Source organism: Exophiala xenobiotica (assembly GCF_000835505.1).
Source record: "Exophiala xenobiotica strain CBS 118157 unplaced genomic scaffold supercont1.2, whole genome shotgun sequence".
NCBI lineage: Eukaryota > Fungi > Ascomycota > Eurotiomycetes > Chaetothyriales > Herpotrichiellaceae > Exophiala > Exophiala xenobiotica.
The window spans coordinates 2,998,360-3,019,789 of NW_013562493.1; the positions used below are offsets into that span (position 1 = coordinate 2,998,360).

Genomic DNA, 21,430 nt, shown 5'->3' on the forward strand with positions numbered 1-21,430 from the left:
AGAGGCAGACTTCATCGAGATTTTCAAGGCCAGAATTCTCCCGAAGTCTGTTGTTCCCAGCCGTCTGAGAAATCTATCGAATTGCATCATGTTGCTGGCAAGATCATTCCGCCCTGAGTCTCCTCTCGTTGATCGTTTCCTCCCATTCGTACGACATTATATCCTATTGATAGACTGATTAACATGATAACTGCACGAACATCCGCCATGGCATACCTTCAAGACCAGAAACAAACTACTATCAACACAGCCAAGTTCAGAATCGGCATCCAACACCCAGACGGCTCTGCAGATCTCAAAGAGCCCGCCTCTTACACCGAGAACACACACAACCCCTATGACCCACAATCTCCCATCATCCACCACAACTCGTCAGGCCGTGAAGAATTTTGGAGGTACAAACAGACCGATGTAATCAAAGTCTATCATGAGACAAGAAAGGGTACGAAGTGCAAGGCGAAGAAGAAGACAGAGCAGGATGTGAAGGAGGAAGCGAAATAGCGTGGTGGACTGTGCTGCTCTCGCGTTCCGGTCTTTGACTTCAACGTCTTCGAATGAATCGAAGACACGATTTGGAGGTACATGGTTTCCTTCGACGTCTTCCAGAGATTGTACAGCATTCGAGGATCCTTACATGCCGTCGTATCCTTCGACATAGGCATGCTGTCCATAATATTGTCCACTGAGCTGCTTGACTGAGGTGATAGGGTCTACTTGTGAGCTGTCGCAGGCAGACTCAGTACCGCAGCCGCAAGATTTGGGGCCTGATCGATGACTCGAACCGTCAAGAAGGGCCTGGTCAACGGCGGTTTGCATCTTAACCAAGGAATTGCGAATGCTGATTATTATCATTTCGAACATGTTCGATTATCTGCGTCAGAGTGCTGATTTGTTTCTGGCTGTCACCAGCCTCGAGACTGCAGAGACACTGCTCAAGATAGGAAATTCGATTTTTGGATTCTCTCATGTAGCTCGTTGGTCTTCTTCTCGGCTCGGCTGTTGTTGATATCTTGCCCATGCAGTCCAAGGGACTTTGGAATAGCTACTTTCATCGGTACAACAAATGTGAAACAATTTCAGTAGTCAAGGTGCGTTGGCTGCTAATGTGTTACCCCATGGAGGTCTACTGGCCACTGTCATCGCCCTGCAGCGCTCTTCGGAAGGGTGTCCACCTCTGGCATTGCTACTGGTGGCAGCATTGATGGGAAAGCAATCTGCACCCACCTTGGCTCACACCGCAAACAATGAGACTCTTCCAGAAGCACTACCTGAGGCCTGGTCAACTCTCCACCCGTGTCTACTTCGACTGTCGCTCCAAGCATCATCTCGTCGACGGCAACCAGGTTCCCCGGTCGTCATGCCTTGAGCACTGTATGATCATGAAAGTCGCCGCTTCGGCTCAGGCCGTCCGAATGTGGTATGCTCCCTTTTCCAACGCCTCGAGCGCCGCCCGCAGGGTGGCCCAGACACGCCACAGGTTTGAGGTTCCGTGGCAAATAAAGAACGCGACCGGATGGAAAAGACATCTGATGCGGCCGGCGGTCGCGCCCAGCTTTTCGGCACAGTTTCAGCTGGCTGAGAAGTCCGGACATGTCGCGATAGGGGGTTTGCCCAGTCACGTGTTGCTGCCTCACTCCTGGCGCTGCCTAGTTTTCATGTTTGTCATCGTCATAGATTTTCAGTTCGATCTCCATCCGAGAGTATGTCGGAAATGACCACCGATGGCACAGGGTAACTTGATTCTGCCTTGATCGGCGGTGGCCATCTAGAGCTTGCGAAGTAGTAAACGCAACGGAAGTTGCGTCAGAATACTTGGGCGAGTCGCATTTCCAATGATGGGGCACCAAGTTCCGACCATATTTTCGTGTGCAACCCTCACATAAGGGCCGACGGCCAGTGGTGATTGATAAGAGACTCCGTCACTCGTGTCGTAAAAGTGGAAGTTCCCCAGCTCGGCCAATCGTATGGACAACCACATATCATACAAACCTTGAGCCTGCGAATTCGGGCTGCAAGGTTGCAGTTTGAGAATGTTGAGACTGCGGCTAAATGGGAACTGCGCGCTGCATAAGGTCTGGAATATTCTCGAAACTTTTGCGCACTGGTTGTGTGTCTCAACATCGCAGTATTTGAGGATGTTCGCATAGATTTCGGTGGGAAGGCGTCCTCGGCCAAAACGAGAGACATTTCGGCGTGACGCGATGGTGACGAAATCCTGCAGGGCCACGAATCCCGAGTGAGCCGAAAGCAGGCGGTCGACGGTTGAACAATCGTCGGTACCATCCGACTCGTCATGTGAACGTTGCTCTTCAAAATCCATCCCACAGATAGGAATGATGTCGGAGCGTCTAATCACAGCAACAGGAGCGTGGCAAACCTCCAGCAAAACTGCATTCTGAATGGAAAAGATCACAATCTGAAAGTCGTCCGTCCTGATGGCTCGACCGAACGAGACTGCTTTGCCGATGACCGCTTCTAGGTCGAGATCGAAGGCGTTGTCGGGTATCAAACTGATAAGCACGCCATGGAACCAAAAGACGAGCTCAGAAGGAGATGAACCTGGTTCCTCAGATTCCATATGGCATCCTGCACCAAATATCGGCATGAAAGAGTTGTCGCCTTCATCGTTCACATCCACAAGGAAGCCCGTAGATTCCTCCCGGGCATAATCACCGATATACCCGGCCGGCTCGTCGAAGTAAAAGTTGCCCGTGGCCAGAGATAAAACGGCGTAGGCCACTTCACGGAAAGCAAAACTATCATGAGGGGTGGCAGGGAGATAATCCAGTAATTCAGAGGCCATGAAATGATGAAAAATGGCGAGCGTGAAAAGTTGCCGCAGAGGTAAAGAGTCGTCGATCCGTCTTGGATTCACCCATGACACGGCATGCCGTTGGTAGACAGAAACATAGCAGTCCAGCCGCTGATTGCCGTTGGCGAAATATCGTGGCTGGCTCATTTCATCCGAAGCCTCCGGGCCGAGTGTGAAAGAGAATTCGTCGATCTGTCCTGCAGAACTAAAGGCTTCAGTCCAACGATGGCGGGGAATGTTGCAGAGATCGAAGATGATCCAGTTGTTTATCACGAAACGTTGGCTGTCCAGATCAACAAGGTATGTCCAGTCAGCCGCAATACCCCGGGAGTCCCAAACGGCCGTCGGTAACTCGTGAAGCTGCCAGTCGAGTGGTTTCCAAGGAGGCAAGGTGTGAACGGCGCACTGATCGCGATCGCGCTGTTCCTGGTCGACGAATAGTTGCATCCGTTTGGGAGAGACTGTCAGAACTTTGCTCTCTAGTTGTTGGCTGAGTTTCTCATAGCGAGTGCGCTCCCTCTCTAACCAGACTATCGTTGACAGAAGTCAGCATTGAGGACTTCCTTGGGCAGGAACAAGTAATGGTCACTTACTCGAGTACCGTCCAAGCTCCTGTGGTATTTTGCTCACGATATGCTTCCCCAGGCCCGTTGGGTAGCCTTCGGAACGGCTGTAGTAAACAAAATAACGCCCTTTGTGGAGCACCATTCGCACGGCTCGGGTGTCTATGACGACGAAAATCAGCTGCGACATCATCAAGACCAAAACTCCCAGAAGGATGGTGGTTCCAAGAGGAACGACAATGGCGACTGTAGGACTCTAGCGATGAGGACTTCCGCACAGCGGGAAGTCGTAAAGCGATTCAGGGTGTAACCTCGAACAGGAGATTAGCGACCACCAGCAAAACACTCTCAGTCGGGAGGACCATTGAGTTTGGACAAAGACCATTGCATTTTCGAGTTTGAGGGCTAGACCCAGGTTGGGAACATTCGAAAGTGCCTTGCCAAGTGGCGAGGTCGATATCCTCGGTAATGTCTAGGGATTCTTTTAACCATTTCCATACGTGTCAGTCGGATTGTAGTTCGAGACTGGTCCAATACAATCAATAGCTCTCTAGCCAACGGGCGTATCAGCAAGGTTTACCTTGATCCATTCTCTGGCCCCTTCATCTTTCGATCGCAGCACAGGCGAATTTCAAATGCAGAGCCCTGCATGAACGAGCTTCGTCTCTGGGTGGGACGCCTAGAATGTCCTGTGCCAACCTTGTATTTCAGAAGAGGATGGTCCGGACTCAGAGGCTAGACTGGGCAGGGCATCACTTCGACATCACCGCGCTGGCGAACATGTGGACGGAACGAAGGCAGTGGACTGGAAAGGTGTGAGTGACGAAGTGGCCAGGGAGCTTGCTGCCATCAGGGCCAAGAGAGTACGAGCCTGATTGGCGCAGGATCATCTGCCAGAACGTGTGATGAATGTCAACTGCTGATGCGGAGCTGTACTATTGGACAGGGGCAATGTCAGCACACCCACCCGAACCAATATTTGGTGACAGGCTTTGGTCCGAAAATGGTGACTTGCCAACTTTCTGAACAGGCCAAATCAAAGGTACCAGCATCGGCGAAGCGTCTGAAAGACGTTGTGCTTGAATCCCCGCAAGCTCACACATGGGAACCACTAGTCTCCGGACAGCTGAAAGTGGCACTATTTGTCTTGGGGCAGTCGAAGCGTGCATCAAGGCGCATGGGATCCAGCAAGGTTACATGGCGTAGATCTTGATGACAGTACACACCTTCTTTGCAGCAAATCACGGGGCATTTGCCTCTGGGAGTGGCCAGTGTAGAAGACGCCCGTTCGAATCCTGATTAGTATCAAGCACATTTGTTGGAAGTCTCCCGTGCTCAATAGTCACAAGCAGCGTAAGTAAGAGACCGTGAGGAGGTGGGCGAAGCTTTTGAGCTTAGGCATTGATGAACACTGTATCTTGGTATAGTTTCTCCTTTCTTCCTTGAGGAGAGAGAAGTGCTGGGTAAGCTGGCTCCACCGCAGCTGCGTCTTGCCCTCTGCGGCCATCTGCTTGCTGGGGGGAGATCACTCGGTTTGGCCGGATGGCGTCGTATTCTGGTTGCTTTATCATCCAGTTGGGCACGGAGGCCGCGAGCTGGGCTGGGCCTGGTTCGATTCCTTGTTCAAACAGCGGCCGGTCATCGCGCGTCCGTTACATCATCGACGTGTTCCCGTCAAATCACACCCTGCTGCTCATGGGTCTGTCAGTGATTCTTGCAGCCTACGTGCGAGCCAAGTCAGCGTGCAGGAAACGCACAACGCATACATGGGCAGGCAGAGCGACAAACTGAGGGGATTGCTTTCCATCTACCCGATCTCTACTATATGCATTGGTTTGCTATCACATACATATCTATAACAGACAGGTTTCTCTGGGAACAGACACTTGAGTGTGCCCTCATACTTCCAAACAGCAAACTACCAAGTCTAGATTAAGTCATATGCCACATGCCTGCTTTGGATGTATACTAACATTAAGCAGGCTTCGTTACCTCGCCCATCACCAAGTTGCCCTTCCATACTACCTTTGACCGGTCACCGAGTATACCTCATTATGTGTTCTTACGGCACAACCTATGCTGTTCAAAGTAACTGCACAAGGGAGACACAACATAAGATAGAGACACGACTACGCAAGAGATGTGTCAAGTCGCCAAAGCCAGGCCCTCCTTGTGACAAGCCCACCTACGACCCGCGTCTGGATCTGGGCCCTTCTAGAAAAGGAGGACGATGCCCAGCATGTCGGGATTCAGGGATATCAGTTGAAATCTATCACGTTAAATGGGTAAGCTTGACCGTACTCTTATCAAACATATATGAGCTCTGATATCGATGAATGATAGGCGGATCTATGCGACTAGGCTCCGTCACTTATGAGGAATCAAGCCTGAGCAGAACTTGGGCGAAGGTCACGGCAAACAAGTTGTGTTAAACCATGCCCTTGTTGTTAGCCCAGACATGCCCTCGACGCTCTCTCGAAGCCTTTCCAGGCATCGACGACGGCGTCGCCGAGGGCATCGCCAGCACTCCTTTTCTCTTTACGCTCTTGTTTCCACTCTTCACGTTGTACTATTGTTTACAACTGAGACAATCCCTTAGCAATTCCACAGGCAGTCTGCACCGAGAAATCTCTGCAGGGCGTCGCCGTCGCCACTCGACGTCTAGATCTGTTGTAAACACGCGTTAGCACTCTCTTATAACGCATTTATGTAGCCCTCTTGGCTAGCCATGGGTAAGAGAGGACAGACTTCTCAATCAATTCAATTCTGACAGTGTTGTTGTGTTGCAATTACGTCGCGCAATTGTACCCTTTATCTCCGCACCCATCGCATGACAAGTTGAAATGATATGACGGGCAGATCGGAGATTTCCTTGACTATACTGGTTCGCATAACAATAGGTAGCTATGAAGTGATAGACGAGTATCGTCCTGTCCCGAAGTTCATGACTCCTCGTTCTATTTCACAAGTACAGAATGGCCGTGTGAAAACATTTCCAGCTCTCGAAGCACCTCACTCATAGAGGTGAAGTCATCATGCCAGCAGCTCTGCATTAACGGACCCAGAGGTAGAGATGTAACGTCGGGAAAGCAATTGTTTGCGTATAGCCGTTGAATATTCCGATCTGGGTTGTCTGATGCCTCGAGCTCATGGTGTGGTGGTCTTCCAGTCAGAACTTCGTAGATTGCACAACCAAATGCAAAAATGTCCGTGCGTCGACTCACGTTGGGTACTGGCGGTCGATAACTGAACCATTCGTAACAAGAATCTGCTGGTTCACCATCGATGCTGCAGCCTTCAAAGTCGATTAACTTCAGGCAACCTTCTCTTGTGATGATCATATTGTTACACCCGACGTCGCCGTGAACAATATCACAGGTATGTGCATAGCGATAACCTTCTGCAGCTTGCTTCAGCCAGCTCAATTTGGTCTGGATAGGAATCTCAGTTGCGGAGGGAGATTGACAGATTTTGCGAAGGACTTCGCCTCGTTCGAGCACAATGGAGCCATCTTTCTGGGCGCCCAGGAATTTTGCAATGTTGGGATGCGAGCCGAGGCGGCGATATGCTCGACGTTCAACCTCGCCGCCGTCACTCTCAAAATATTTCTTCACGACTCTTTTGTCATCCACCGCATAGACGAGTCCTGTTAGCCCGCCACTGAGGTATTCTAATCCTTTACTGGGGATCGAATCAACATCTGTGTTGCTTGGACGACGAAGTATTTTGAGGCATTTGGTGTATAGCGCTGAACAGAAGGCTTGAAGATGACGAAGTTTGAGACATTGGAGATTTGGCCATGTAGCCATCTTTTGTCAAACAGCTCCAGCGATGTGGGCGAGAAAGCTCACGTCCAGACTGGTGGTCGGGAGCAGCCAGGAGTGTGCTTCGTGTCATTGCAGTAAAGGGAGGGTTTTAGCCAGTCTTCCATGCCAAGCTCGGCGGTGACCTGATTATCTAAGCATCTATTTGTAGCCTGGCCACGTGACTAGCGTGCTGGGAGTTCACGCCGAGAGCCAAGGACGCCAGTTGGCTCGCTGGTTTCATCGACAAGTGCTCAACCTGGCGACAATTCGCAGCGCAGCCATCTTCTGACTGCATACGTCGCGGCTACATAATGAGATATAGATATCCCCAGGACTCTCTTCAACTTCTGATTAGCCATGACCGACCGCCATGTATCTGCAAGCGCCCGGCGCAGATCCCGGTCCTCCACCTCTTGCGGGATAAGTACGCGCTCTGCGCTGCCGACGACAGCAGTCTGCTAATCCTCCATAGAAAAGCAGACCACACACACACGCGAAGCGGAAGACCTCGAAGTTCGAAGAAGTCCACGTCTCAGCGCTACATCACGGCTTGAAAGTGCGAGCAAGAAACAAGAAGCGGCATCTTGCTTTCCTTCGGTGGGCGAACTCTCTAGGTATCTCTCCGGTTCCATTGTAGGCTGTTCACTGATCATGATCATGCTCCAGCAATCCACAACTTCCAATACATCTCTCAAACCTCCCTCGAAACGAAAGCGAGGCCAAGAAGCCCTGAATCCCTACAGTTCAGCGCAAGATCTGCCACCTGCGAAGCGGCCTCGAAACTCGGATCAAAGCGCGCCAGAAAGCCAGCCAGAAGAGGCTGAGGAGAAGTTCGTTACAAGCGCCGCTGGCCCGCTCAGTACCTGGTTACGGGACAAGCAGTGGCCTCGTGAGTACTTCGAACCAGACGATCAAATGAGACAAGAGCTTTTGGAACGCGACAGCTGGCTAGAGGAGATGATGGCACTGCCACCTATTCCCATCGTTCAATATGTGGAAAGAAATGGGTTCAGATATCCACTGCCTGTTCGAAAGATTCCTTCGCTCCGCCGGAAGGGATCAGATTCGAGCCTGAGCGAGTCTAGCAATCAGACCAGAAGGGAAAGCAAGAGCACGCCATACAAAGATCCACGTTATCGTACGATGCTTGAAACCAATGGAAGTTTCATGCGCGATTTCGACCATAACGTCCCTCAGGCTATCACGGACATCTGCCACCAGCTACTCGCTAGAGACCAGATTGTGCCTCAGGATTCCTTGTTCCGTGATGACCTGTTCGGCAGACTCTGCTGGAAAATACAAGACAGGAACGAAGCGATGGTTATCCAAGATGTCACTCGCTTGATTGTTCCATCGGCGATGAATCTGGCAATTTGCGGCGACACACATCTCGATGGCTTGATCGAAAGTGCAAATGAAGCCTGGACAGGTTGCATCCCTGTGGAGGGTCCCAGGCCACAACCGGACTATGCTGTTGGCTTCCGTCGATCCGCATTCACGGACACACAATTGAGAAAGCTCAGTCCACTTATTGGCAGCGTCTTCGATACCTCATTTTTTGTTGCAAACTTCCGAATGTACTTTCCATTTTTCACCTGCGAAGTCAAGTGCGGCATTTCGGCGCTTGACATTGCCGACCGGCAGAATGCTCACAGCATGACGATTGCTGTGAGAAGTGTCGTCGAGCTCTACAGAGCCGTGAAGCGAGAGAAGGAACTTGACCGAGAGATCCTCGCCTTTTCTGTCTCGCACGATCACCAATCAGTTCGCATATACGGCCACTACCCTGTCATCGATGGAGATAAAGTCACGTTTTACCGCCATCTCATCCATGGATTCATCTTCACGGCACTAGAAGGAAAGGCCAGGTGGACAGCCTACAAGTTTACCAGAAATGTCTACGATGTCTGGATGCTGACTCACCTCGAACGAATCTGCTCAGCTATCGACCAGCTGCCGTTGGGTCTTGACTTTGAAGTTCATGAAGTGCCTGAAGTGCAATCTGAAGAGGCAACTAGTCTTTCACAAGATATGGACAGCCTTCTCTCAGAAGCGTCAACCCTAGGATCTTGCTTCGCAGATAGGCGAGGGAGATGATGAGCTAAATCCCACTGTTGAGCAAATGGGCATCCCAGAAACCTCGGTCTCCAAAGAAGGGGGCCAAGGTGGCAGCCAAAAGGGCGAAGAAAAATCCCCAACCCAAATAGCAGACCAGGCAGTCGCAAAGAATGATAGATTGCCGAATGAGTGGGACAAGGCGTGAGTACTAATCTAGTGGGCGATTCGCGAAACGGGGCGGGCATCATCTCCTACTTGTACATAGTCTAGTCACACCTCCACATTTGCGGGGACGGCGCTTAAATCAGGCGATTCGACGTGCCTGATCTGTGCCTGCGTCTGGACCTGACCTCGGCATCTCCCATAAACATTTCCAAGGGATTGAGGACCTTTGGGCCACTGCCACGGTGTGATAAGCAGAGTGAGCTTGCCAAGGCGACCCCGAGCCGAAGTTGGGCCGGGCGTGAGCCAGCTTGGGCCAGCCGGAGGTGCCTGAGCAAAAGCGGCGCGAGGTTACGTGGGCTGTCGACAGACTCAGTGAGGTTCAGAGAGCCCCACACTGCCTGGAGGAGCCATTTGTAATACAGGGTGGTGGGTAATGGTGTAGGCGGATGTCTGACAGGAGGGCCATAGATGTGGGCGCAGGTTGGCAACAAGAGCGACAGTTCTTGTCTATCTGCGCCGCCGTAGCAAACTGTGCGCCGCCGTAGAAATCCCAGTCATAGGAATTCGCCGGGATTGACGAGACCATGACCATACCATGTAGCAACGATGAGAACACCACCACAGCACATATGAAATGGACGCCTCAGAACCGAATAACGTGGACACTGGTCCTTCACAGGAAGATTTACGCGACCATCCGTGCGAAAACCGCCCTAGATCCGCTCATGATGCCTCAGAACCATCTCACCATGACTTTTTTTGTTCGCCGACACCGACACCTTCTGTTCCTGACAAAGACAGTCCTGACAAAGACAATCCTGACAATAATGAGCTCGATGGTTTAGCCTCGACTCTTTCTTCATCACCGAGCATGGCCACGGCTGTCCTAGTGCGATCCGCACCTGAGCCGCCGGTTCCAAACCTACCCACACTCAGCCTAACCGGCAACGATCCACCACGAGACGAACCGGACGAGAATGAGGAAAAAGGCTACTATTATGGGCTTCCTTCACGTCCTCGCTTAATCGCTCGGTCCAGTACACAGCCATGGCAGCAGAGCTATATCCTTTCATTCCCTCGGCCAAAGACTCTCCAAGTCGTCGAGCGCAGCCATCCCATCGCTGAGGTATGGTGCACGGGGCTTTACAAAGAGATCGTCGAGGTTTTGAAGAATGTTTCATTTACAACTATCGATGTGGTCCGAATTGGTTATCCTCAAGCAGGTGAAGACGAGGAACTGCCTCCGGTGGTGCTCTGGATCGGCGTCCAACCGGGCAGTTTGTCTTCGCGTGTCGGAAACAAAATCGTCGAAGCCTGCGTAAGCTTCACCCTCATCTGCCCAACTCGATCCCATGAAAAATTAGAACTGACAAAGATCCGCAGGTTGAAATCTTGCGACAGTACCAGCTTGTCGATGTTCAATGTGAGATCAGAGAGTCGGAATATCGGCAGACCACATCGTCGCCCACATCGTCGCCCACATCGTCGCCCACATCGTCGCCCACATCGTCGCCCACATCGTCGCCCACATATCTGGCACCTGAAACAGCTACCTTGACGTCGGGATTCCCAGCTCAGCTAATCGCTTCGCCTGGTCACTCGATCAACCTCGAGGGTTCCACCGCTCACGGCAGTCTCGGCCCTTATCTCCGAGCTGGCAAAAGCAACCCAGATGCAGAGTGCGTATATGCTCTTACCTGCAGACACGTCGCCCTTGCTCTTACCGAACACGACAAAGACTTTGATTGCAAGCGTGCCGGCCAGCCGCGTAAGAACATCCTGCTTCCCTCAGACGCCACCGTGATTCAAGGCCTCAAGCACATCGACACCCACGAGGAGGTAAATCAAGCGATGAGACTCCGCCTTCGGGAGAAGTTGAAGGTCTCTCTGCCGGAGGAGAGGGAGAGACTAGAAGAGAGACTAGAGCGGCTCCGTCAAGAGACAACACTTCGAGAAACCGATCGAAAGCTCCTGTCCACTTGGGAACCGAAGGAGAATCGCGTGTTCGGCCACGTCGTGACTTCCCCCCCACTTCAGGTTGCGGATTCTATCGACCCATCGCGCCTTGGATCAGTTGTTGACTGGGCTTTGATAAAGGTCTACCCAGGAAAACACCCAGACGGGAAGGTGACGAATTGTATCAATTTCAACACCGAGGACAAAGATCGGCTGATAGACATGGCGTACCATCATCTTGAGCACCATCCAAACTCAGGACTCGATCAGCTTGACGAAGGGAGGCTGTGTCTTGGTCGATCAGTACCAGTCAATGAGCTACACTACCGCTTCAAACCAATTGAGTTGCTGCCGGAAAAGGAATCCCATCGCCTACTTGTGGGTATGAAAGGCGCATACAGTGGTTTGACATGTGGACAAGTCAACGGGGTGGACTCAGTCGTGTGGCACCAGCACATCAACAAAGGCACCATCAGCATGCTGTCTATGGAAGTATGTGTCCTTCCCTTCCCCAGAGCCAACGAAAAGGCTTTTTCTCATTTTGGAGACTCCGGTTCGGTTGTTTTCGATCTCGAGGGCAGGATTGTTGGAATTGTACACGGTGGCTCGGGTTCACTGCACAAGGTGTCAATTGACATTACGTATGTGTCTCCGATGGCGGGAATTCAACAGGGACTGAAAGAGCGTGGGTACAGCGTCGAAATCGCTTAGGCAAGCTGGGGGCTGCACTCGGCCTTCATTTCAGGTTTCAGGGGAGCTGCGTGCGGGACAACATTTTCTTGTTTTCCCATAAACTCCAAGTGTATTCTAGCTTCATCGCTGTCGGAGACTTTCCACTTCGGCTCTCCATGACTCTCGAGCGACGATAGGGATCTTCCGGCCTGGTCGTGATGGATTCACAAGAAGATCAGACGAGTTGACCAAACCAGATCCACGAGACTATATACACGGATGACTGGGAGCTTCGTTGTTTCTAAGGTGCCTCCTTTTATCGGCGTAACTTTCGTGGTGGGTAGACCTGGAACAAACGCTCGAGGAAACACCACAGTTGGCCCCATTGCCGCCTGTCTACAGGCACAGCAAGGCTGACGTTGTATAAGCTGCGTCGATTGTTGCCTATCCTGTTCAACACGAGATCCATCACGCTCATAAAGACCGACTCGCCTCTGGTAGGGTCGAGGAGGGAATATGCCGTAGTGAATTTCCAGGGAAGCCCCCCCTAGATCCTCTTTTTTGGGCCCTCGGTAAAACTTGACAGTCTAGAGGAGGGATGTTACCGCTAACTAGGACCTAACCGAGGTGTCATTTTCTTTACTCTTATACTAGCTGTCATTAGATCAAATTATTCAGCGCCAAGTCGAGACCAGTTTTGAGCCCGTGACTTTTTCCATGAAACCTCGAGGTTCTGGCGGGAAAACTGCGCCCTCTGTATGTTGTTGAGTACACACGTTTTCAATTGCTGCTTCACCTTTGGAGAGACAAAATTAATTCTAGCCTCATAATTTGACCCACTTGTAGATGTCTAGTCCAGATCTTACAGAACTGTACTCATCGTTCTCTTTCGCAAAAGCGGCCAGAACTAGCATTAATAGCGGCAATGAGCCCATTCGTAAGGAATAGGTCAACAGTGGCAGGCAGGGTTCGCAGAGTTAGCCGCCTCCAACCTGGCCTGCAGGCCGACCAACTTCAGCCTTACGGCGCGTTTGACAACATGTTTTTATCATTCTGTCTCAACTTGCGAGCTTCAGCTCTATCGAGAGCGCTTTCAACAGCCGCGGGACTGTCGCAGACGCCCAACGTGCGTGTCCATTCGTGTTAGGACATCTCAGCCTGATCTCTATTGATCGTGAGGTGCCGCCAAACTCCAGATCCTCCAGCCGATCAACACCAATTCCTCCTGCCTGATATCCTTCTCGATGCCTCTCTCTCACCGAGATCACACCGTGGCCTGTATCTGCCCCATGGGGGTGGAGCTGGCTCCCGTCGAAGCCATGCTGGAGGAAATACACCCCCTCCTACCAACCGTGCGCGAGCAGAATAGCTATACCTTGCGGAAACTGGGAGAACACAACGTAGTCGTTGCAGTGCTCCCAGTGGTTGGAAACAACGCGGCTGCGGTTGTCGCCGTGCAACTGCTGAACGATTTTCCTGCCATCCGCTTCGGCTTGCTCGTCGGCATTGGCGGAGGCGTACCTGATCCGGAGGAGGATGGTGATGATATTCGATTGGGAGACGTGGTGATTAGCAAGCCAACGTCCACTTTTGGTGGAGTGGTACAATATGACTTGGGTAAATACTCGACGAGTGGTGGCTTCGAACGGACCGGCACATTGAATAAGCCCCCTCTTCTCCTCCGAAATAGTGTGGAATCCCTGGTGGCTGCTCACCGAAGGAAAGGCTCACAAGTGGGACAATATCTCGCCGAGATGCTGCACAAGAATCCGGTCATGGAGGAAGAATACGCCCACCCTGGGGCACAACAAGATCAGCTGTTCCAAGCGGACTATCCTCATCCAGGCGGACCAAATTGCAAGAATTGTGACAAGCAACGGGTTGTTGACAGAGACGATCGCCGCAATACGAGCCCCAAGTTTCACTACGGTACCATCGGCTCGGCCAATACGGTGGTCAAGGATGCCGTATTACGGGAGGAGTTGAGACGAGTGTTGAAGATAAAGTGTGTGGAAATGGAAGTTGCCGGATTGATGGATTCGTTTCCGTGCCTGGTGATTCGTGGCATTTGCGACTATGCCGATTCACATAAGAACAAAAAGTGGCAGCCGTATGCGGCAGCAACGGCGGCAGCATATATGAAAGAACTGTTGTCGGCCATAGCGGCGCAGGAAGTGACCAAAATACCAAACGCAACCACCGTGGTGGAGATTTCACGTGAGTGACCTATTTATCCCTTGACAAGCGGCAGTGCAGAGCCCGTTACGCTTCCTGTGACAGGGAAACCATGACGCATCGGGAATGACTGGGAGAATAGTTGAGCTTCAAGACAGATAGGATTTGGAATTCTCAATCATATCCTGCCTACATTGATTCAATACTCTCCGCTCTTGCCCTGGCTCCACTGTCTTTCTGGACCAATTGCTAATTTGTACGTAGAGTATGACAAAGGATTGAACCTCTATGATGCTCCTGATATAGCTGAAAGACTCTTTATCGGACGAGGAGCCGAACTGGAGAAGATGCAGAAAGTCCTACAACCATCTAAAAGTGCCGACTTAACTCGAAAGGTGCTCATTCTGGGAGGGATGGGTGGCATCGGCAAAACGCAATTGACCCTCGCATACGCGTAGACAATATGGCACTTGCTATTCATCTATCTTCTGGTTAAATGCGACGTCCGAAGCAACTCTCAAAATCAGCGTGCGCCAGGTGGCAAATCGTATTTCGAGTCCAGCGACGGTCAACCAGCTTGATGATGACCAGATGTACACTGTCGTATCAAACTGGCTGTCTGAGCCAGATAACAATCGGTGGCTACTGATTTTCGATAATCACGACGAACCAACTCAATATCAGATTACCAAATATTATCCGGCCGTGGCTCACGGCTCTATTATCATCACTACTCGAACGCCAGAGGATCTTGTGGGCGAACAGATCAAAATCCAACATCTGACGGAAGAAGAGGATGGTTTACAAATACTTGCCTCTCGATCGGGTCGGCTAACCATCTCTTTCGGTAAAAGACCTTTTCCTAGACAACAGCTTCACTCGCTAATTATTTACTAGATCCGGGAAGTCTTCCGTTGGCTCGTCGACTCGACGGCTTACCACTCGCACTGGCCACCGCCGGCGCATTTCTCAAGCAAACGCCTGTCGACTGTACCACATATCTGCAGCGATATGAAGAAGTGTGGCAAGTGAGCCAGACACGGGTCAGCCAACTCCCTGAGTACCCTAGCCGCACCCTATACACGACATGGAGTTTATCACTGGCACAAATCGAGAACGAGATGCCTCTAGCTGCCCGACTGCTCGCTTTTCTGGCATATCTCGACCACCAGCACATCTGGTATGAGCTACTGAGCGGATGCAAAGACTCCAATCAGCCATCGTGGTTTCGAGAACTGACCAGTCAAAAGTTCGTATTTATAGAGGCGATGTTGGTCCTGACAAGATATTGCCTGGTGGAAACACATCACGAAACTGATTCTTACAGCCTTCACACATGTGTACATGACTGGACTCTGGATGGACTGAATCGCGAGGTTGACTGGAGCCAGCACTGGCTAGCATTCGATTGTGGCCAGCCACATTGGAGCTGACGACTGGGAGTATATGTCTGACAGTCGATATCAACTATTCGTTGGACACGCGATGCGGCTCGTCCATGGACGATTCGCTGTAGTGGCGGATCAGCAACATTCGATATCTAGACGCCTTGATCAGATCGATTACCTGGCACAATTGCTTCAAGGTCAAATCCAACTCGATTCAGCACAGCGAATGTATCTCCTGGCAGTAGCCGGGAGAGAAAAGGCGTTGGGTTGGGAGCACAAGTCAACGCTCAACACAGTCCACAACCTAGGGTCCTTGTATGCTGACCTCGGCCGACTGGAAGAGGCGGAGCAGATGTACTCGCGAGCGCTGGCCGGATTCGAGAAGGCGCTGGGTCGGGAGCACACGTCAACCCTTCTCACGACGATGCATACGGGAACTCTGTTGTGCCTGCAAGGTCATTTATCCATGACGGAGGGCATGTACCAACACACGATGTCCGGCCTCCAACGCTTGCTTGGACCGCATCACATCCATGTCCTTGGCACAGCTAACAATATGGCTAACCTCTACTCGAAGCAGCATAAATGGGATGAGGCGCAGGAAATGTATGTCCAAGTGGAAGCTGACATGAGTCGAACCCTAGGAAAAGATCATTACTTCATCTTCGGCGTGATCAACAATCATGGGCTTTTGTGTGCTGAACGAGGAGAGTTTGCAGCCGCCCGGCGAATGTATGAAGAAGCAGAATCTGGCTTTGAAAGATCGCTGGGATCCGATCATCCTCACACCAGGATGGTGTGCTATAACATAGAACAGCTGAACCTCTCAGAAGATGACCTATTCAGGCCGAATTGAGTTGCCGCTCTTGCGCTTGGGAATTGTGCACATAGTTATCTTACTAATAGTTGCTAGTCTCGGCTCGGAATACTTTCCACATTGGCGATCCAACCTCGCTCCCCAGAGTAAAACATGGACTGGAGAGGACTGGCGCCCTTAACATCCCAACGCAAGACGTACTTCATGTTTGATGGAAACACACCAAGTGCCTCTAGAGCCCGATCCGTCTTCCGACCTTGGCAGAACTCCCTCGTCGCCATCCATCAACAACACCCGCGTCCGTCGTTTCCTAGTCTTGCTTGCTGTACGGCTTCTCCGTCTCTCCCAAACGCCCTCCGTTATCCGACTTTATCCCTGGCTCTGCATCAAGTATGGCATATCTCGAAACCTCTCAGAAGCACGGACGCTCCAGTTTATTCAACAGCATACGTCGATCCCAACTCCCAAGGTGTCCTGCGCTTTCGAACGAAACGGAATTACGTACATCGTAATGAGAAGGCTTCGCGGGAGAAGCCTCGCGTCGACCTGGAAGAATCTATCAGATCCATCTAGGGAAAAGATACTGCACCGTCTACGAGAGTTAGTCCTCGAGATGCGATCTATACCAGCGCCAGGTAACGAAATAGCCAGTGTAGACGGAGGAACACTATGGGATTGCAGGTTACCGTGCGGACTGGACCGTTTTGGTCCATTCGCTAACACCGATGAATTTCACCGTTTCCTTCGTAATGGTATCGAGGAAGCCCCACCTGGATACCCAGACATCAAGGAAATGATTCAACTACAAAAGCAGGAGTGGGGTCGGCCTGTTTTAAGTCATGGTGACTTGAGCAGCTTGAATGTCTGGGTACATGGAGAGGATATAACAGGAATTATCGATTGGGAAACTGCTGGCTGGTGGCCTCCCTATTGGGAGTATACAACTGCACACCAAGTCAATCCAAGGAACATGTTTTGGGGTGAAAATATTGATAAATTCTTGGAGCCTTGGCCTGAAGCTCTCAAGATGGAGAAGATTAGGCAGAGATGGTGGGGAGAATTCTGACCGCTATGTCCTTCTCAACTTGCCGTATATCTCAAGAAGTTGTCTCCTTACGCTCCAGAAGGTCATATGTTGGGACTTTCTCTGGATTATATTTCGCCGATGAAAACCGACCGTCCGCTTTCTTTTGGTTACAGTAATCCATTGCAGTTTTGCGAACAGTATCCCACACTAGAACACTTGTTCCAAGAGCCTTTTTGTCCTTACTAACAAGCTCGAGGGCTTCCTTCAGCCACATAACGCAGTTCCAACCTTCCATGCCATCCCTCACAGGGGTTTGACGCAAGATCGCATCAAGTCGAGTTGAATCGTCAACCTTGCCAATCAAGATCCGCACTAGGAGCATACTTGTCGGTCGGAGTGACACAGATCTTTTCTCAAATTCCCAGTGTAAGATAAGGTAGCCTCTCTATTGAACATTATCTCTAGGAATAGTTCTCTCTTCTAAGGCGTTAAGAAGTCTTCTACAATTAACTTCTCGATATATTTCTACGTTAGTCTCTTCTCTCGGGGAATCTTAGAAAACTTAGGGATTAGCTATCGGTTAAACTTATCTCGAGGGACGTCTAACCCTTTAACGTAAGCCTCGTAGATTCACTTTTCTCTTTAATCTCTCTTTTCTAACGACGCCTTACTATCCCTAGAAGTATTAACTGAACGTATATTATTAGTCTTTCTTTTATATACTATTGCTACTTTTACGTATCTTACTAATTAAACCTTTATGTATAGGCTTATATATAGTTACTACGGCGATTATACTTTAGAGGCCCTTTACTAACGTAATCTTCTTTAATTATATATTTTCTATAATTAGATTATTTATACGAAGGTATAATTATCGTTTTAGTACGAACGCGTTTCCTCCACTACCTTCGTAATGGCCGTTAGTCTAAAATGTCTTACTCTACTCTCGAGTTCCCTATAAATCTTACTTATAGGATCGTTCCTCGATTACGAATCTACGTTAGTCTTTCTTCTCTTTTTACTCTCTTTAACTACGCGCCGATAAATAAAATAATCCCTTATATTATAAACGGGTTAAGGCAAACTCCTGTGGACTATCGTAAGACTACTATCTGACTTCTAATTGGGTAGGTTACTGTCGATGTCCATTAGATGATCTTGACACTTAAGACCACTTAAAGAACCGGCTAGGATTAGTTTGTTGATTCTCTCGTTGCACCTTCCGAAACAAGACCCCAGTCACTTTGCAGGCCCGACGGTTTTCTGAATGTAACAATCTCAATAATTCCACGTTGGAGCTCTTCGAATGTGTGACTGAGGCTGCCACGCTTGACTACTTTCCGATTGTTTTCACTGTGTACCTGCCCTTCGGCCAACATTGGCTTACGTTGACTCCTCGACATGCCGCCGCAGCCAGAGGATCAAACAAATGAGACAGAAGAGGGATGCAAATGGGAAGAACCGATACAAGAGCTTGAGGAAGAAGACGATGATATGCTGATACACGTGGAATGGGATCGGTTGAGAAAGGAATTTTGCGAGTATCTTGAAAATGAGACACCTGCCATCGAAGCAATCGTTGCTCAACATCTGAACTTGACATCACACCAGACATGTAGAGTTGCAGAAAGATCCCAGTGGCTGGATAAGGGGACATTCAACCTCTGTGTCCCTGTCTTCATCAACAACTGGCATGCGCGACGGGTCCTGATCAGGTGCCCTTTTCCTCACCGGCTGGGCGGTCTACACACGACTGCACTGATGGAAGAAAAGCTCCGTTGTGAGGCAGCTTCATTTGCTCACCTATCTCGGAATCACCCTCGCGTTCCCATTCCACATCTCTGGGGATTTGGACTCCCAGGCGGCCTACATGTGAGTAATGTCGGCATGGCTCTTTCGATTATGGATCAACTCACAGTTGATAGTTCTCACCTCTGGAGCACGCGCCCTGGTACCAGCGAGCTTCAACATGTCTGAAACATTGCTGGTCATGGATCATCCGAAGACCATACTTCCAGCCATTCGTTCCCTGTCAAAGCCATGTCTCATTGAAGAGCGGCTATTTGGTGATGCAGTTCTTCGAGGAAGAGCGAGGTCGAATGCTCTGTGCGGTAGAGCGACCCACCCCAGAACATCGGAGAACACTTTTCCGGAGTTTGCGAGGGATCCTTCTCGACTTGTCGCGCCCTCTATCCAGGATCGGCTCCTTCACGGTTCACGACTCCGGAGAAGTGAGTCTAAGCAATCGACCGTTGACAAGGGGCCTAGCTGTACTCGAAAATACAGGTATCCAGACGCAAATCCCCCGAGACTACTGTTACTCATCTACCGACTCGTACCTCCTTGACCTCCTAGACTGCCACGATCAGCGGTTGATACATCAACCAAATGCGGCCCGAAGTAAACTCGACTTGGAAGGTCAGATGGCTACCATTGTCGCTCTACGGGCACTGTACTCGAGATTCAGGAATACGCCATTACAGCGAAAGCCGCCCATCTTCCAATTCACGGATTTGCACGAAAGCAATTTCTTTGTGGACGAAAAATACCACATCACAGGTATTGTGGACATTGAGTGGAGCTGTGTTTTGCCCATGGAAATGCAACATCCACCCTTCTGGCTCTCTGGACACGAGCTCGATGATCTTGATGGAGAAGGGACAAGAGAGAACGAACAAAACTTCGAGAGAGCCTGTGAAGAATTCCTTCAGATCCTCGAAGAAGAAGATGAGGGGGAAACATTCTCAATTCGTCCTCGTGACTATGCTCAAGCAATGAGAGACTCTCTTCGGAGAAAACAGCACTGGTACGTGACCGCAATAAAAATCCCGCGGATCGCGTACAATTTATTCATCCACAAAATCCAACCTCTTTTTGCGTTTGCTCACTCGGAAGAGGACGCCGGTATATTCCAGGATGTTGTGGCCAGATACTGGAGAGTTGACACTGTGGGATTTGTCGAGCAAAAACGCCGCGACTGGAGCGACTATCTCAGTCAGTTGCGATCTATACAAGGTCCATCAATAAGCACACCAGTCTGAGTCCTTTTCCCTAATTCTCAGATTCGGCCTCCTTGTTGCGCGGGGCTTTGTTCGCTTCGCGTTTCTTCTTAGCCTCGTCGGATGTTCTGAACAAAAGTTTGTCTGTCCCAGGGGGTTGGGGCTTGTTTTCTTTACTGGTGGCGATCGTGGCGGTCTCGCCTGACCCACTGTGACCGGAATAAGTCGACGACGTGACGGACTCGCGATCATCTGCCATGTTCAGCAAGATGGGATGGTCTGTGATGGTGGGAACTAGGTAAAGATGGGATGTGGAAATACTTTGGTGGACCGGATGATAGATAAAAACTCACATCAAAAGTAAAACAGCAGAGTGTGCATATGTCCTTTTATAAACCCCGTTCGAGTTGCCGACGCGAGGAAGGAGGAAGGTAATCTGCTGATTGGCGGCCCTGTTTGGCACAAATACTGCGAGGCGGTGTAATTATCGCTGTTTGCTGTGATCGCTGCTGGGACTGGGTGTATGCAACCTGCATGCAAATGAATGGAACTGCCAATACGCCCACTGCTTCGTCTGTGGCCGGCAGGTTATTTTTGTAACAGCACCCCTTCCCGCTACAGGATTTGGTCCATCACCGAAAACACTAGATCGTCCAGCACAAGCGTCCGCCCACTATAGAATCCTAAACCTTCTCCTAGGCGGCGGTCTAGCGTCGAGGACCGCCTCGATACTACTATAGTCTCGAGTAAGTCTTCCTGGTGGCGCACGCTTTCCAAACCTCTATTATCGCCTCTAGGCCTTGATATGGGTCGGGTTAAACCTGCGGGTTTCCGGGTTTGGGCTGGTCTGGGTTGGCGCTGGCGCTGGCGATGAGCCTGACGTGAGCCAGCCCGAGCGAAAGCGTCACGTGGGGCAGGAGGTGAGCGAGCGTCGAGATTCCGGCGGTTAAACGTGTTTTCCAGATGGCCTCTGGGCTCAAAATTCAGGG

At 50.6% G+C, this 21,430-nt stretch overlaps 8 protein-coding genes across 9 annotated transcripts; 6 read left to right on the plus strand and 2 right to left on the minus strand.

Moving 5' to 3' along the window:
• Positions 1–207: 207 nt before the first annotated feature.
• Positions 208–501, plus strand: PV05_03307 (uncharacterized protein; the record flags this gene model as incomplete). The annotated part of the gene is made up of 1 exon (XM_013463940.1): positions 208–501. The coding sequence occupies one exon, from the start codon at positions 208–210 to the stop codon at positions 499–501; it is 294 nt and encodes a 97-aa protein (XP_013319394.1).
• Positions 502–1,765: 1,264 nt separating this feature from the next.
• PV05_03308 (uncharacterized protein) lies at positions 1,766–3,520 on the minus strand (the record flags this gene model as incomplete). The annotated part of the gene is made up of 2 exons (XM_013463941.1): positions 1,766–3,342; positions 3,406–3,520. The coding sequence occupies 2 exons, from the start codon at positions 3,518–3,520 to the stop codon at positions 1,766–1,768; spliced, it is 1,692 nt and encodes a 563-aa protein (XP_013319395.1).
• A 2,140-nt stretch (positions 3,521–5,660) lies between these two features.
• On the minus strand, positions 5,661–7,252 carry PV05_03309 (uncharacterized protein). Its single transcript, XM_013463942.1, has 2 exons — positions 6,124–7,252; positions 5,661–6,042 (listed from the first exon to the last, which is right to left on the minus strand). Exon 1 carries the CDS (start codon positions 7,182–7,184, stop codon positions 6,333–6,335), a length of 852 nt encoding a protein of 283 aa, XP_013319396.1. The 5' UTR covers positions 7,185–7,252; the 3' UTR covers positions 5,661–6,042; positions 6,124–6,332.
• A 179-nt stretch (positions 7,253–7,431) lies between these two features.
• On the plus strand, positions 7,432–10,018 carry PV05_03310. 2 transcript variants are annotated; one of them, XM_013463943.1, is made up of 3 exons: positions 7,432–7,605; positions 7,654–7,795; positions 7,848–10,018. In XM_013463943.1, the coding sequence occupies exon 3, from the start codon at positions 8,097–8,099 to the stop codon at positions 9,276–9,278; it is 1,182 nt and encodes a 393-aa protein (XP_013319397.1). In that variant the 5' UTR covers positions 7,432–7,605; positions 7,654–7,795; positions 7,848–8,096; the 3' UTR covers positions 9,279–10,018. The 2 variants fall into 2 exon arrangements, with proteins under 2 accessions (XP_013319397.1, XP_013319398.1); XM_013463944.1 differs by having other exon boundaries at positions 7,654–10,018.
• PV05_03311 (uncharacterized protein) lies at positions 10,006–12,707 on the plus strand. The gene is made up of 2 exons (XM_013463945.1): positions 10,006–10,722; positions 10,788–12,707. The coding sequence occupies exons 1-2, from the start codon at positions 10,039–10,041 to the stop codon at positions 12,069–12,071; spliced, it is 1,968 nt and encodes a 655-aa protein (XP_013319399.1). The 5' UTR covers positions 10,006–10,038; the 3' UTR covers positions 12,072–12,707.
• A 569-nt stretch (positions 12,708–13,276) lies between these two features.
• PV05_03312 (uncharacterized protein) lies at positions 13,277–16,451 on the plus strand (the record flags this gene model as incomplete). Its single annotated transcript, XM_013463946.1, has 5 exons — positions 13,277–14,249; positions 14,472–14,661; positions 14,735–15,054; positions 15,105–15,477; positions 15,626–16,451. 5 exons carry the CDS (start codon positions 13,277–13,279, stop codon positions 16,449–16,451), a joined length of 2,682 nt encoding a protein of 893 aa, XP_013319400.1.
• A 101-nt stretch (positions 16,452–16,552) lies between these two features.
• On the plus strand, positions 16,553–17,642 carry PV05_03313 (uncharacterized protein). The gene has a single exon (XM_013463947.1). It carries the CDS (start codon positions 16,624–16,626, stop codon positions 17,476–17,478), a length of 855 nt encoding a protein of 284 aa, XP_013319401.1. The 5' UTR covers positions 16,553–16,623; the 3' UTR covers positions 17,479–17,642.
• Positions 17,643–18,738: 1,096 nt separating this feature from the next.
• On the plus strand, positions 18,739–20,770 carry PV05_03314 (uncharacterized protein). Its single transcript, XM_013463948.1, has 2 exons — positions 18,739–19,314; positions 19,368–20,770. The coding sequence occupies exons 1-2, from the start codon at positions 18,844–18,846 to the stop codon at positions 20,481–20,483; spliced, it is 1,587 nt and encodes a 528-aa protein (XP_013319402.1). The 5' UTR covers positions 18,739–18,843; the 3' UTR covers positions 20,484–20,770.
• Positions 20,771–21,430: the final 660 nt, after the last annotated feature.

What these genes read in the sequence shown, in the direction of transcription:
- PV05_03309 (XM_013463942.1), bottom strand. Translation starts at nt 7,184, where the DNA reads ATGGCTACATGGCCAAATCTCCAATGTCTCAAACTTCGTCATCTTCAA.
- PV05_03310 (XM_013463944.1), top strand. Translation starts at nt 7,539, where the DNA reads ATGACCGACCGCCATGTATCTGCAAGCGCCCGGCGCAGATCCCGGTCC. An exon ending in CTCCACCTCTTGCGGGATAA is followed by an intron (nt 7,606 to 7,653) that starts GTACGCGCTCTG and finishes AATCCTCCATAG; the next exon opens with AAAAGCAGACCACACACACA.
- PV05_03311 (XM_013463945.1), top strand. Translation starts at nt 10,039, where the DNA reads ATGGACGCCTCAGAACCGAATAACGTGGACACTGGTCCTTCACAGGAA. An exon ending in ACAAAATCGTCGAAGCCTGC is followed by an intron (nt 10,723 to 10,787) that starts GTAAGCTTCACC and finishes AAAGATCCGCAG; the next exon opens with GTTGAAATCTTGCGACAGTA.
- PV05_03313 (XM_013463947.1), top strand. Translation starts at nt 16,624, where the DNA reads ATGGAAACACACCAAGTGCCTCTAGAGCCCGATCCGTCTTCCGACCTT.
- PV05_03314 (XM_013463948.1), top strand. Translation starts at nt 18,844, where the DNA reads ATGCCGCCGCAGCCAGAGGATCAAACAAATGAGACAGAAGAGGGATGC. An exon ending in GACTCCCAGGCGGCCTACAT is followed by an intron (nt 19,315 to 19,367) that starts GTGAGTAATGTC and finishes CACAGTTGATAG; the next exon opens with TTCTCACCTCTGGAGCACGC.